The sequence below is a fragment of the Sinohyriopsis cumingii genome, chromosome 18 (genome assembly GCF_028554795.1).
Source record: "Sinohyriopsis cumingii isolate HCF-2022 chromosome 18, ASM2855479v2, whole genome shotgun sequence".
NCBI classification, from domain to species: Eukaryota; Metazoa; Mollusca; class Bivalvia; order Unionida; family Unionidae; genus Sinohyriopsis; species Sinohyriopsis cumingii.
Window position 1 is genome coordinate 99,308,569 of NC_142978.1, and position 13,573 is coordinate 99,322,141.

Genomic DNA, 13,573 nt, shown 5'->3' on the forward strand with positions numbered 1-13,573 from the left:
TACTCTGATTGGTTACATCCTGATCAACTGTAAACATCCTCTGATTGGTTACATCCTGATCAACTGTAAAGATCCTCTGATTGGTTACATCCTGTTCAACTGTCAACATCCTCTGATTGGTTGCATCCTGATCAACTCTCAACATCCTCTGATTGGTTACATCCTGATCAACTGTAATCATCCTCTGATTGGTTACATCCTGATCAACTGTAATCATCCTCAGATTGGTTATATCCTGATCAACTGTAATCATCCTCTGATTGGTTACATCCTGATCAACTGTAATCATCCTCTGATTGGTTACATCCTGATCAACTGTAAACATCCTCTGATTGGTTGCATCCTGATCAACTGTAAACATCCTCTGATTGGTTACATCCTGATCAACTGTAAACATCCTCTGATTGGTTACATCCTGATCAACTGTAAACATCCTCTGATTGGTTACATCCTGATCAACTGTAAACATCCTCTGATTGGTTACATCCTGATCAGCTGTAAACATCCTCTGATTGGTTACATCCTGATCAACTGTAATCATCCTCTGATTGGTTACATCCTGATCAACTGTAAACATCCTCTGATTGGTTACATCCTGATCAACTGTAAACATCCTCTGATTGGTTACATCCTGATCAACTGTAAACATACTCTGATTGGTTACATCCTGATCAGCTGTAAACATCCTCTGATTGGTTACATCCTGATCAACTGTAATCATCCTCTGATTGGTTACATCCTGATCAACTGTAATCATCCTCTGATTGGTTACATCCTGATCAACTGTAATCATCCTTTGATTGGTTACATCCTGATCAACTGTAATCATCCTCTGATTGGTTACATCCTGATCAACTGTAAAGATCCTCTGATTGGTTACATCCTGATCAACTGTAAACATCCTCTGATTGGTTACATCCTGATCAACTGTAAGCATCCTCTGATTGGTTACTTACTGATCAACTGTAAACATCCTCTGATTGGTTACATACTGATCAACTGTAAACATCCTCTGATTGGTTACATCCTGATCAACTGTAAACATCCTCTCATTGGTTACATCCTGATCAACTGTAAACATCCTCTGATTGGTTACATCCTGATCAACTGTAAACATACTCTCATTGGTTACATCCTGATCAACTGTAAACATCCTCTGATTGGTTACATCCTGATCAACTGTAAACATCCTCAGATTGGTTACATGATGGTTTTGACAACAGGGTAGCAAGTGTACCATGTGCAAACTGAATGTCATGTGCAACTGTTTGGGTTTTTAGTAAAAATAGAAACCAAAAGTTTACTAACATAATGGTGAAAGCAGACAGACAAGGACGGTTTATATATAACTTAGAAAATTTGGCAAATGTTGAATATATAAAAGTATTTAAGTTTTCTTTATTCAAACACAATATTAATTGATTCCACAATGCACATCTTACTATTTAATTTACTGAAATGATTAACAGGCAAGTCATTGAACATCATTTAATGGGTCAGACAGATGCTTGGTATGTAACTGTTAGGGTGATAAAAATTAAAAAATTTACATTATTTTTCCAACCAGCAAAACAATTTTTACAGGTTAAAAAATCAAAATACACAGGTTTGTACCAAACGTCCATAGTTTTATGTACTTATAATGATAAAAAAAACTTTTTTTAATGTAGACAGGTAATGTCCCATTTTGATCTGTCTTGAATTAAATGTCTTTGAAAATGACAGAGGAAATTAATAATTAACAAACACATATTTTATGTCAAAACTGTCTTATTATCACAGTAGCAAATGAACATGTATAACAAGTAATATGTATGAGCAATACAAGTTTGAAATGCTTTTTACAGCTTCTTCTCTACAAATGCTAGCATCTGACAGTAGACTATACACACAGCCACATAGATTTTATACAATTCATCTAATGCCTACTGTTGAATAGGCAGTGTATGGTTACGTTGTGGTCATTTGGCAGTTTATGGTTATGGTGTTGTCATTATGCAGTGTATAATTATGGTGTGGTCATTAGGCAGTGTGTGGTTATGGTGCAGACATTATGCAGTGTATAATTATGGTGTGGTAATTAGGCAGTTTATAATTCTGCTGTGGGTATTTGGGCAGTGTATAGTTATGATGTTGACATTATGCAGTGTATATTTATAGTGTGGTTCTTAAGCAGTGTATAATTATGGCGTGAACATTAGACAGTGTATAATGATGGTGTGGACACTAGGCAGTGCATAATTTTGCTGTGGGCATTTGGGCAGTGTATAGTTATGATGTTGACATTAGGCAGTGTATAGTTATAGTGTGGTCATTAAGCAGTGTATCATTATGGTGTGGACATTAGACAGATTATAATGATGGTGTGGACACTAGGCAGTGCATAGTTATGGTGTGGTCATTAGGCAGTGCATAGTTATGGTATGGTCATTAGGCAGTATATAGTTATAGAGTGGTCATTAGGCAGTGCATAGTTATGGTGTGGACATTAGGCAGTGTATAGTTATGGTGTGGACATTAGGCAGTGCATAGTTATGGTGTGGTCATTAGGCAGTGTATAGTTATGATGTTGACATTAGGTGGTGCATAGTTATGGTGTGGTCATTAGGCAGTGTATAGTTATGGTGTGGTCATTAGGCAGTGTATAGATATGGTGTGGTCATTAGGCAGTGTATAGTTATGATGTTGACATTAGGTGGTGGATAGTTATGGTGTGGACATTATGCAGTGTATAGTTATGGTGTGGTCATTGGGAAGTGTATAATTATGGTGTCATTAGGCAATGTATAGTTATGGTGTGGTCAATAGGCAGTGTATAGTTATGGTGTGGACATTGGGAAGTGTATAATTATATTGTCATTAGGCAATGTATAGTTATGGTGTGGTCAGTAGGCAGTGTATAGTTATGGTGTGGTCATTGGGAAGTGTATAATTATGGTGTCATTAGGCAATGTATAGTTATGGTGTGGTCAATAGGCAATGTATAGTTATGGTGTCATCATTAGCCAATGTATAGTTATGGTGTCATCATTAGGCAATGTATAGTTATGGTGTCATCATTAGGCAATGTATAGTTATGGTGTCATCATTAGCCAATGTATAGTTATGGTGTCATCATTAGGCAATGTATAGTTATGGTGTCATCATTAGGCAGTGTTTTTCTGTTTGGAAAATTAAAGAACAAACTTTACTACCATCATTTTTTCAATTTTCAGGTTCTCCTTGTAACTTCTGCTTTTATGTCTCCCCTGGATAGCCGAAATGGCACAAACAGAACTGCTGTGCGCATGTTCGGACCTGATCAACTGTGTAAGGAAACTGCTAATGAAAAATGGGATAGCATAAAGGTTGTCTGTACTCAACCATTTAACAAGGTAACATTTAGTGGTGTGGAAATTGTGAGTTTCACACTTTTAAGATAATTGTAAAGATCAAGTTGTCTTTGTAAAAAATGAAGGTACAGAAGTCAATGAAAAATGTGCATACATGGCACAAAGATGCACAAAGAGGTGGATATTTCTTTCCTTTTCATGCTAGTCAACATATTAGCATAGCCACAATGCTATAACCACAATGCTAGTCAACATATTAGCATAGCCACAATGCTAGTCAACATATTAACATAGCCACAAAGCTAGTCAGCATAGTATCATAGCCACATTGCTAGTCAACATATTAGCATAGCCTTAATGCTAGTCAACATATTAAAATAGCCACAAAGCTAGTCAGCATAGTATCATAGCCACATTACTAGTCAACATATTAGCTTAGCCACAATGCTAGTCAACATATTAGCATAGCCACAATGCTAGTCAACATATTAGCATATCCACATTGCTAGTCAACATATTAGCATAGCCACATTGCTAGTCAATATATTAGTATAGCCACAATACTAGTCAACATATTAGCATAGCCACAGTGCTAGTCAACATATTAGCATAGCCACAATGCTAGTCAACATATTAGGACAGCCACAATGCTAGTCAACATATTAGCACAGCCACAATGCTAGTCAACATATTAGCATAGCCACAGTGATAGTCAGCATATTAGCACAGCCACAGTGCATGTCAACATATTAGCATAGCCACAGTGCTAGTCAATATATTAGTATAGCCACAATACTAGTCAACATATTAGCATAGCCACAATGCTAGTCAACATATTAGCATAGGCACAATGCTAATCAACATATTAGGACAGCCACAGTGCTAGTCAACATATTAGCATAGCCACAATGATAGTCAACATATTAGCATAGCCACAATGCATGTCAACATATTAGGACAGCCACAGTGCTAGTCAACATATTAGCACAGCCACAATGATAGTCAACATATTAGCATAGCCAAAATGATAGTCAACATATTAGCATAGCCACAGTGCTGGTCAACATATTAGCATAGCCACAATGATAGTCAGATTGTATAACTGAATAATTGAAGTTGCAAGACTTTAAATAGTCTTTCAGCATAATTATCATATATTTCTTGCACAGAACAGTATTCATTAGGACCAAAGTCTCACACAAGCCCCCTCCTCCCTCTCCAGTACCATACAATGGTGAAAAGTGAACTATTTATCAAAATGCACATGGAATTTTCTCAACCAATGCAGTTCTAAAAGATAGGAGCATGAAACTTGCCACAATTATTCATGAGATGTCACTGATGATTGTCATATTTTTTCCTCAGTTTTATTGCAAAAAAAACCAACTTTTTGCTGTATTTTTCTTTCATCTAATCTAGCAGTTTGAAATTGAAATTGAGTGTTCTAACACGTTTAATTTTATGGCAAAAGGACATTTAAGACACAATAATACCACAAGGTTTGTTGTGTAAAGAATGACAAAATAAGTTTAATTAGCTTATTTATATACTCAGCATCAAAGAAAAGCAATTGCTCAAATCTTCAAATTTGTCTTAAGGTTCTGCTCTTCAGTGGCATACTTTGTACCTGACTTTGTTGTGTGAAAGAATTTGCTAAATTTTCACCCTGTTAATTCTATTATTGTTTAAAAAGACCTTATATACTTTAAATATTGTTATATGAACTTGTAATTTCTTTTATTTTGTTGTATCATTGCTGGGGGTAATTCTGTTTGTTAAGTGTAGGTGTTTTAGATGTATCGGTTAATGGTCAATGACAGCAAAAAGCAAACAATTTACAGCAAATTTTTATTTTTATTTTGTCCCTTTTATGGTTGGGCCTACAGCTCTCTTGAAGAGCCTACAGTTTACATTTTGTTTGGTTGATAAATCCTACAGCTTTTTAATCCAAGTTGTGAACACTGCGTGAGTTTCATGTCTGATGTAGAAATTATGCATTGATAGTAAACCTTTGTATTAGTCTGTATTCGTATTCATATTAGTCTGTATTCATTTGTCTGTGTATTCATATTAGTCTGTATTCATTTGTCTGTGTATTCATATTAGTCTGTATTCATTTGTCTGTGTATTCATATTAGTCTGTATTCAAAATCAGATTAGTTTGTATATTCATATTCATCTGTGTATTTATATTATGATACAACAGTCAGCAAATAATATAAAATATGTTAACAACATTGTAATATGTTTTGGATCCATATGATGACATATTCCATTTATTAAGGAATTCCTCCAGAAAGGAAATGTATCTCATAATTTTAATGTTTCTTTCAGACCAGCACATATGGGTTGTCTTTTATAAAGTTCATGTCACCATCAGACCCAAAGGAAAAAGGAGAGGTAAAATTAGGAAAGAAAATCTCGTTCAGCTCTGTTAAATTAATGTTGTAGAAAATATATTTACTTCATAGAGTGCGTAGACATTAAGTGTTGCAAGAGAGGAAGCTATAATAGTCTGACTTCAGTATTGGGTTTTGTAATTATGTTTTTTATCAAATAATTGAAAGTAACTGAATTTAGAATTTTAAAAAAAAAGATCAACTTAGAACTGATTGGGAGTATTGCTTAGACAAATGTTGAGCTTCTTGGTATTGATTTACTCTAATATATTTACTCAAATATATTTAATATATTTACTCTAATATATTCATATATAACATAGAGTTAGGATTTCTAAATGAAGCCACTTTCATAGAATAATAACACATTTTAATATTTGCAGCGAAGGGCATCTTCATTATGTCCTGTCTGTTTCTCTGTCATGCCTGCCTTTAAAATAATAAAACTGAAATTTTTAAAACAAATTATTTTTGGTAATAAAACTTTTTTGATAATGCAGTGAACCTGTCAAGACCCAAACATCAATAAACTAAAATACTTTTGAAAATGAAACATTTCCTGCTCCCAAATTTTTAGAAAAGTGTCCATTAAAACCAAAACTGCTGTACTTTGAAAACCAAAATGAATTTTGAGTCCTAAATTTCATTTTTATATACACAAAAATTAAACCCACAAAATGAAAACATACTCAGAATATGGTCCAGTAGCAACCAGATCCCAGATGTGAGGTTGGCCAGTGATCAGTATCCTAGGACCATATGTGGCCACACCAGGACCATGTTATATCCGAATTCATATTATAACGTAGTACGCTATAGCGGGGGTCACACTGTATGAGGTTGGTCAGTGATCAGTATCCTAGGACCATATGTGAAGTAAAACAAAGCCCAGCACATATTATGGCTAGTGTAAACAATATACTAATTAGTAGTCTGAAGTGACAACTTTCATATTTGATTGTTTGTAATATATTATAGAGCCACATGTGCCCACAGTCATTATAAATACAACCACAAACATATTAAATAAAATAAAAAAGAAAATTACACACAAGTTTCTGTCTGTTCATATTTTTGCTCATTAAAAAACCATATGGCACTGTTGTTTAGATGTACTTGAAGATCTTGTTGAATTTTTCTCAGCGTAGAAAATGATCTGTCTGCATTGCTCTTAGGGATTGTAAAACATGCTTGGTGGTGATGCTGTGTCAGTGGACGTCATACATTCTGGAATGACAATACGGTGTTTGCAGTCTGTGCAAATGTAAAATGCTTCCCCTTTTTGTCTGAGTTTCCATTGATCCTTCCCACCCCATTGTAAGACGAAACCTGGACTAATTCTTCCCTGGTTATGGTTGCATTTCAACATTTAGAATCACATTTGTACACTGTTCCAACTTCTGAAATAATTGTGTTTTGTGTTTTAAATGTGGAGTAAAATCTGACTTAAACATTGGGTCATATGCATTTTACAAAGACAAATCTAATTGTAAAAATAGTAGTATATTAAGTTTTATATTCATTTCTTGTTCAGGGCTTAGAAAATTGTTTTACAAGCACCTGTTCCTGTAATAAGTAAGTTGCAGCAGATAATCATTCCTATTTTCACTTTACTCAACACAGTATGCTTATCCACTACATTACTTGCACTCTTACTAACCTGGTGCAAGCTTGATTGATACAGTGCATCTTTATTTTCACATTTTCATACATGCCAACCATTATGCTTTTGGTGTAATCATTATGCTTTTTTTTCACCAAATTGTGATTTAGGTTGGCATGTATATATATTATACTTTTTTGGTACCATACAAAATATAAATAAAGCAGTAAAAAGTTGATTTTGTCATTTTTATTATCATCTCTTTAATTCCACTCATATAAATCGGAAAATATTCTTAAAAAGATGATTGCTGCATAGGAATAGTGTAAGGGTACCTTCTTATAGCTATTTATAGCAACTGTATATGACCCATTTTCAACAAAACAGATGGGTTTCTTCAAATTTGAACTTTGCCTAACAGATTCATTATATTGATAAGCTAAGTTAGCAGACCAGTCTATACTTTTAAAGAATATGGTGCCACGTGTTAAGTGAAATGTTGTATGATGGGAATTGTGGATTTTAATATGACAGAAAATGTTAAAGCAGATGGATTTCTTCAAACTTCAAAAATGTCTGAGCAGAAGTAAAGTACAAATCAACACTTTAGAAGAATATGAGAGTTATATAAAACATCATGTTCAGCACATAATCATGCTTATTGTAATATTCCAGTTCATGATCACTCAGTGAAAGTTACACATGTAGACTAGTTTTCTGAATATAAATGTTCAGTATATTTTGTGTTTGTATTCTAATCCATATGGATTTTGCCCTTTTTTCATGTTGTCTCAACATGTGTCTTATAATCAAAGGTATTCATAATGTGAAGATTGGTGAGAATTGGCAGAGACACTTAAAACACTTCTTTCGATGTAACTTAGTAACATATTTCTTGTGAAGAGTACCTACTTATAGAAATATTTACTTGTGTCTTCATTTGGCATGACACTGTAGTAATAAAGCTGCACATTCTTGAAAATACCAGTGACACTGGGGTGAATGTACAAGTGTCTAACCAGAAGAAAAAAACCTTATCAGAGATTGAACTCATAAAAATATATGATAGTTCAGTGAAAAGTGACCCACTTCAAAATGATGCCTAAATTACCAGAATGTTTCACATGAAATACAAATGCCATAAAGAAAACTGCACAATTGTTATATGTTTAGATAATGAGCCATGTCTTTGAAGGGTTTTAAACCTTCTGCCTTCACATCAAAAACAATATTTTCATTTGGACCCATTTTATTATGAAGTTTGCATTGGGCACATGTTGAAAATACAAAGTTGGCTTCCCTTTCAACATGTTCTGGACTGTCAGCAGGAAGGAAATATTAATTGATAATTGACACACGCTAAATGTTAAGGATATTAAGGGTAGAACATAGATTTATTATCTGTGTGTGAATCCACATCTACTCTGCCCAGGAATGAGTGTGTAGTAAAAGTTTCCTCGGCCCAGTCAATTTTTACCTGGTCAAGCTGATAGGATGATGTGGTTTTCCTGCACCCTAATGTTGATCATGGATCAGGTTATCAGATGAGGAGATGATTGTCAGATATAAAGTAAACAGGAGAATTCAGAAAAATACTGACTATAAATAGGCAACTTTATTTGGATTCAGACAGTATTGTGAATGGTACTTGGTGCTGCTTCTTGAAATCTATAATGCAAATAACTCCATTAATAGACATAGAAAGTTTCTTTTACATTAAATTTAATAGTGTTTAATAGTTTCACACTGTTCATGTTTTTTATTAATGTGGACTGTTTGTATTCAACTCACCTTCAGAGAGGTTCAAGGCCTCCATATTGTTAAAACTTCCATCTTATCAAATGATCACTTTTTTGCAGCTGATTTCTAGGCAGTAACTACCTCGTTAATTTATTTTAACACTTTCTTTAGTTTTGTAAAATGTTTTCTTTCTCATGAAGGATCTTTTACTCATTATTTCAGAAAATTGTGATTGTGAATTATGGCACAGATGAGATTTGTATGTGATTATTCACAGGAGGTCACCCCTGCAGGTTATATACACTTTGCATTACCATTCTTAGGAGACAAAACGTTACATTACGAAAGCCTGAAACTTTTGAGGGTAAACAATGCATAGTGTCCACATAAATAGGAGAAAGAATGGTGTAAAATTATCGTAAAAAGGATTATCTTTCTCCTTTTTTCAGGATGTTTGCAGAAATAAAGTTTTATGTCCATCACCAATTAACATTGATGATGCCATTTTAAAACAACTATGGTGTTTCCAGTATCAGTTATAAAATTAAGGTCTTGGTATCCCATTATTTAGAAAACTTGTGGCATTTCAGGAAAAATTGGGGACCTGTTACACTCTTTTGGTTATAACAATTTATTGTAATTTGAACAAATTCAACCCTATTACATGTATATACTCGCTTATAAGTCGCAAAGTTGTAAACAAAAACCTTACTAAGCAACTTCAGATGTGGTAAATCCTTTCTGTCTTTTATAGCCAGTGCAGAAGAAGCTTGGGTTTTTTATTGTGAAAGGTAATGGTGATGATGATGACATTACTACAGGAAGTCTCTTTGCCAGCAGAGGAAAGGCAGAGATGACCGTAGAGCCTGCCAGGCCTATCACAGGTACATTTTATCATGAAACATATAGTATAATACAGTTGCAGAAAAATGAGACAAAGTATGGTTGTAATTGCTTTGAATCACTTTAAGTTTATGGGGTAACAGTTTTCATGGTATGCTGAACAACATTGGACATAAATTTAAAGTCAAAACAAAATATCAAATAAGCTGATATTCACCCCACCCTCCATTTTGTTGAGTGTTATTAAACATGTTCATTTCTCCTTCAGATACATTCCCATCACAATATGTTAATATTATTAGACTTCTACCTTGCGAATCCAGCCTTACTAAAAGATGCAGATGGTCTTTTTCTGTTTAAATAGGCAAAGGGCAATAACTCTTGCCCATTAGCACTGCCAGGTGTCACTAGTTTTTGACTTAAATGCTGTACTGGATACGATCATCCATTTTATCCTCTGACAATCCAAGCTCTTTTTGTTCTATTTAACTCATCCAATGTTCCTTTTGTAACTTATTGTGTGGATTAATCATTCTCTGCAGGTTGCATACATTCTCTTTGCGATTTCTGCCAAATTTGAGTGATTTTTGTCACCTTTAGGGTAGACCACTCCAGTGGCCTAGTGGTAAGAGCATCCACCTAGGATGCGGGAGGTCGTGGGTTCAATCCCCAGCTGAGTCATACTAAAAATACAAAAATGGTACTAACAGCTGCCTCGCTTGGTGCTCAGCATTAAGAGGTTAGTGTTAGGACTGGTTGGCCTGATGTCAGGATAATTTGTCTGGGTGGGACATCATGCTACATGTCTACACATGATGCCCCAGTGCTGGACATCACTATAAACTGCCACACTGCAGACATCATAGGGATATGACTGAAAAATTGTTAAAGCTGCGTTAAAAATCCAAATTACACACACACACGCCTTTAGGAACTTTGTCGTTTTAAGACCATGTATTACCACACTATGATTGACCTCTGCAAGGGCATTACGAGTTAGTGCGACTTTGACTTTTTCACTTGCTCCATTTGTAACAGAGTTGGTTTTAGTGAGTTTTAACATGCTGCATGCCTAATTTATGTTTTTCCCTTGTTGTGTAGTTTCAGTAGAACGGTCAACTAAATACTTGAAATGGATAAGTTTAGAATGCGACACTGACTTTTTTGATTCCTTCGTTAATAATGGGGAATATATTTATATTAGCGAGTAAGTAACTTCATGAATTACTAATATATGCTTTGCTTTCTCTTTTCGTGTCGTTTCAGAAGAATGTAATTTAAATGCTATTTACACAACTTCAGAGCATGGAAGTTTACCATGACTCTTGTTTTATTTATACTAAGTATACACCATACATGATATGCATTGTCTGTAATACGTGGACATAGGAAGTCTGGGCTTTTGTATTAGCTAGTTAATCACATACTGATTTGCTTTGTTTTCTTCTTTTGTTGTTTCAGGAGAAATGTTACTAAATGCATGAAATGCACATTGAAAGCCATAGTCCATTTGTCATTGAAGGGAAGGAAAGATGGAATAAGTCAAGGAAGACAATCTATGGCTCATTGTTGGTGATACTGACTCATTGGGGAATATTCCGATTTTAGGTAGCCTAGTGGGTGTAAGTCCCCTCATATGTTCAAGCCTGGCCTTTGGGCCTGTAAGCCAGGGCACATGGGTTTCAGTTGGATCTATCTCCTCATACCACTCCACAGTTACTGGCAATCTAGCTGTCACCAACTGTATGGCCATCACCAATTGTCAGGCATGGGTGACCTTTTGAGAAAATGGCCCAGTTGACTCTGACTCATTGGGGCTGTATTCACCAATTTTAGTTAGCCCAGTGGGCACAAGTTCTCCTGCATGTCTAAGCATCGTTTTCAGGCTATAAGTCCTGACCCATGGGGTTTGTACCGGTTCCATTGAATCTAATGAATAATAAAACAGCACCATTACCTGTTGTCCCATCATTCCAACATGGGGACCTTTTGGAGAGATAAACAGTTAAAACCTTTGATTGTGGAGAGAATCTCGAGAACAAGAAGTCCCTCCACTCTGAAGTCTTACAAGGGAAAGTGGCATGTTTTCAGGGACTGGTGCCATACCAACAGCATCATTCCTCTGCATGTCTCAATCCCACAACTAGCCAGCTTTTATTTCTCTGGCTCTTTTAGGAGAAAAAGTTGGCCCCCATCTCATCAAAGGCTACTGCCCCATGATATTGAACTCCTTCCGTCATCATGGCAGGCATGATTTTGGGCTGGATATAGGCCTTTCAGATCTTTTAGATGTTTTTGGTCTCAATTGACCAAAATTCCTTACTCTGTTTCCAAATGGAACCAATCTTGGGTTTTAACATGGCTCGATTTGAATCCATTCAAACCTCTCGTTCACACTTTGTGAAAGTCACTATCATACAAGTCATGTTACCTGATAGCTTTAGCTTCTGCATGCAAGGTAAGTGAGCCACATGCCCCTTTACATATGAACTCTCTTCATTTCAGCTCAGAGGTTTGGTAGTTCTCTTGACACAACCAAGATAGGTTTGTCACTTGCTCGCCGTCTTCCATAGGTTGAGAACAGCAGCCATGCACAATCCTGTTTGTACTCTCAAGCACTTTTTGAAATGCGTGGAGACAAATCATGGCACTTGCAAACATCTTTTCCTTCTGGTGTGAGCCAGAATACAGGATATCACCCCTCAAGTCCTTGCTTCATGGCTGAAGTGTATTGTATGCTCAGTGTACTCTGATGTCTCACCAAATCAGAGTCACCTCATGAAGATTATTGCTCAGAAGCTTCGAGCCATCTCTGCAAGCCTCGCGTTCGAACACAAGATTTTGATCTGAGATATTATAGAAGCTGTTGGCTGGCATGCAGAGTCAACCTTCTCAAGCTTTCATCTCAGAGATTTCGCTTTGCAGAGGCAGACATTGAATCTAGTACGTCCAGTGGTGGCAGCACATATGGCCACCAGACCCAACTAGATCAATCAACACAGCCTGTTAGCTTTTCTGGATTCGCCAGTGAAATTTTGGCTGTGTTGCTTACATAGTTATGAGGATAGGTTATCATTCACATGGGGAATCAAGGTGTTCTTCCCTAGAAAAAGATACCAGAGGTAGAGGTCAGATGCTTAGCATTCCATCCTCCTATTACTTATTCTCCTAACATAAAAAGTAATTGGGGAACCTATTTGAAGGAGAAAGCAAAATTTTTTAAGTAAATTATCTTTCTCCAAGAATACTTAACAGTCACATTACTTAAACCCCCCCCCCCCCGCCATGTGAGCATCCTCGTTAGTATCTCACTCACCTAAAAACAAGTGACACCTCGCAGTGCCAAGGGGAGGTAATGAGCAAGAGTTATTTCTCTTTGTCTTTTGAAATAGAGATGATTTTCTTCTTTTAGTAGGGCTGGATTTGCAAGGTATCACCACTGGTTCAGGAAGTAAGACATTGGCTCAGAGTCATATATATCAAGGTTGACATCTTGCATTGTTGGACTACATTTAATAAAGTCTATTACTGTCACCATTAACAGTACATAACACTTTCTTTTCTAATTCAAGACAAGGTGAATCATTCGAACCTAAAACAGCGCTTAATTATATCCAGAAATTTATGAACTCTTTTTTAATGATAAGAAGAGCCAT

General features: G+C 35.7%; 1 protein-coding gene across 1 annotated transcript in view; it reads left to right on the forward strand.

The window, feature by feature from the left end:
• Window positions 1-13,573, forward strand: part of LOC149777576 (DNA repair protein XRCC1-like) — a 68,093-nt gene that overhangs the window by 19,099 nt on the left and 35,421 nt on the right. Inside the window, exons 4-6 of the mRNA XM_089942196.1 lie at window positions 3,216-3,374; window positions 5,667-5,732; window positions 9,829-9,958. Coding sequence (XP_089798322.1) covers window positions 3,216-3,374; window positions 5,667-5,732; window positions 9,829-9,958 — 355 coding nt within the window. The remainder of the gene's footprint in view (window positions 1-3,215; window positions 3,375-5,666; window positions 5,733-9,828; window positions 9,959-13,573) is intronic.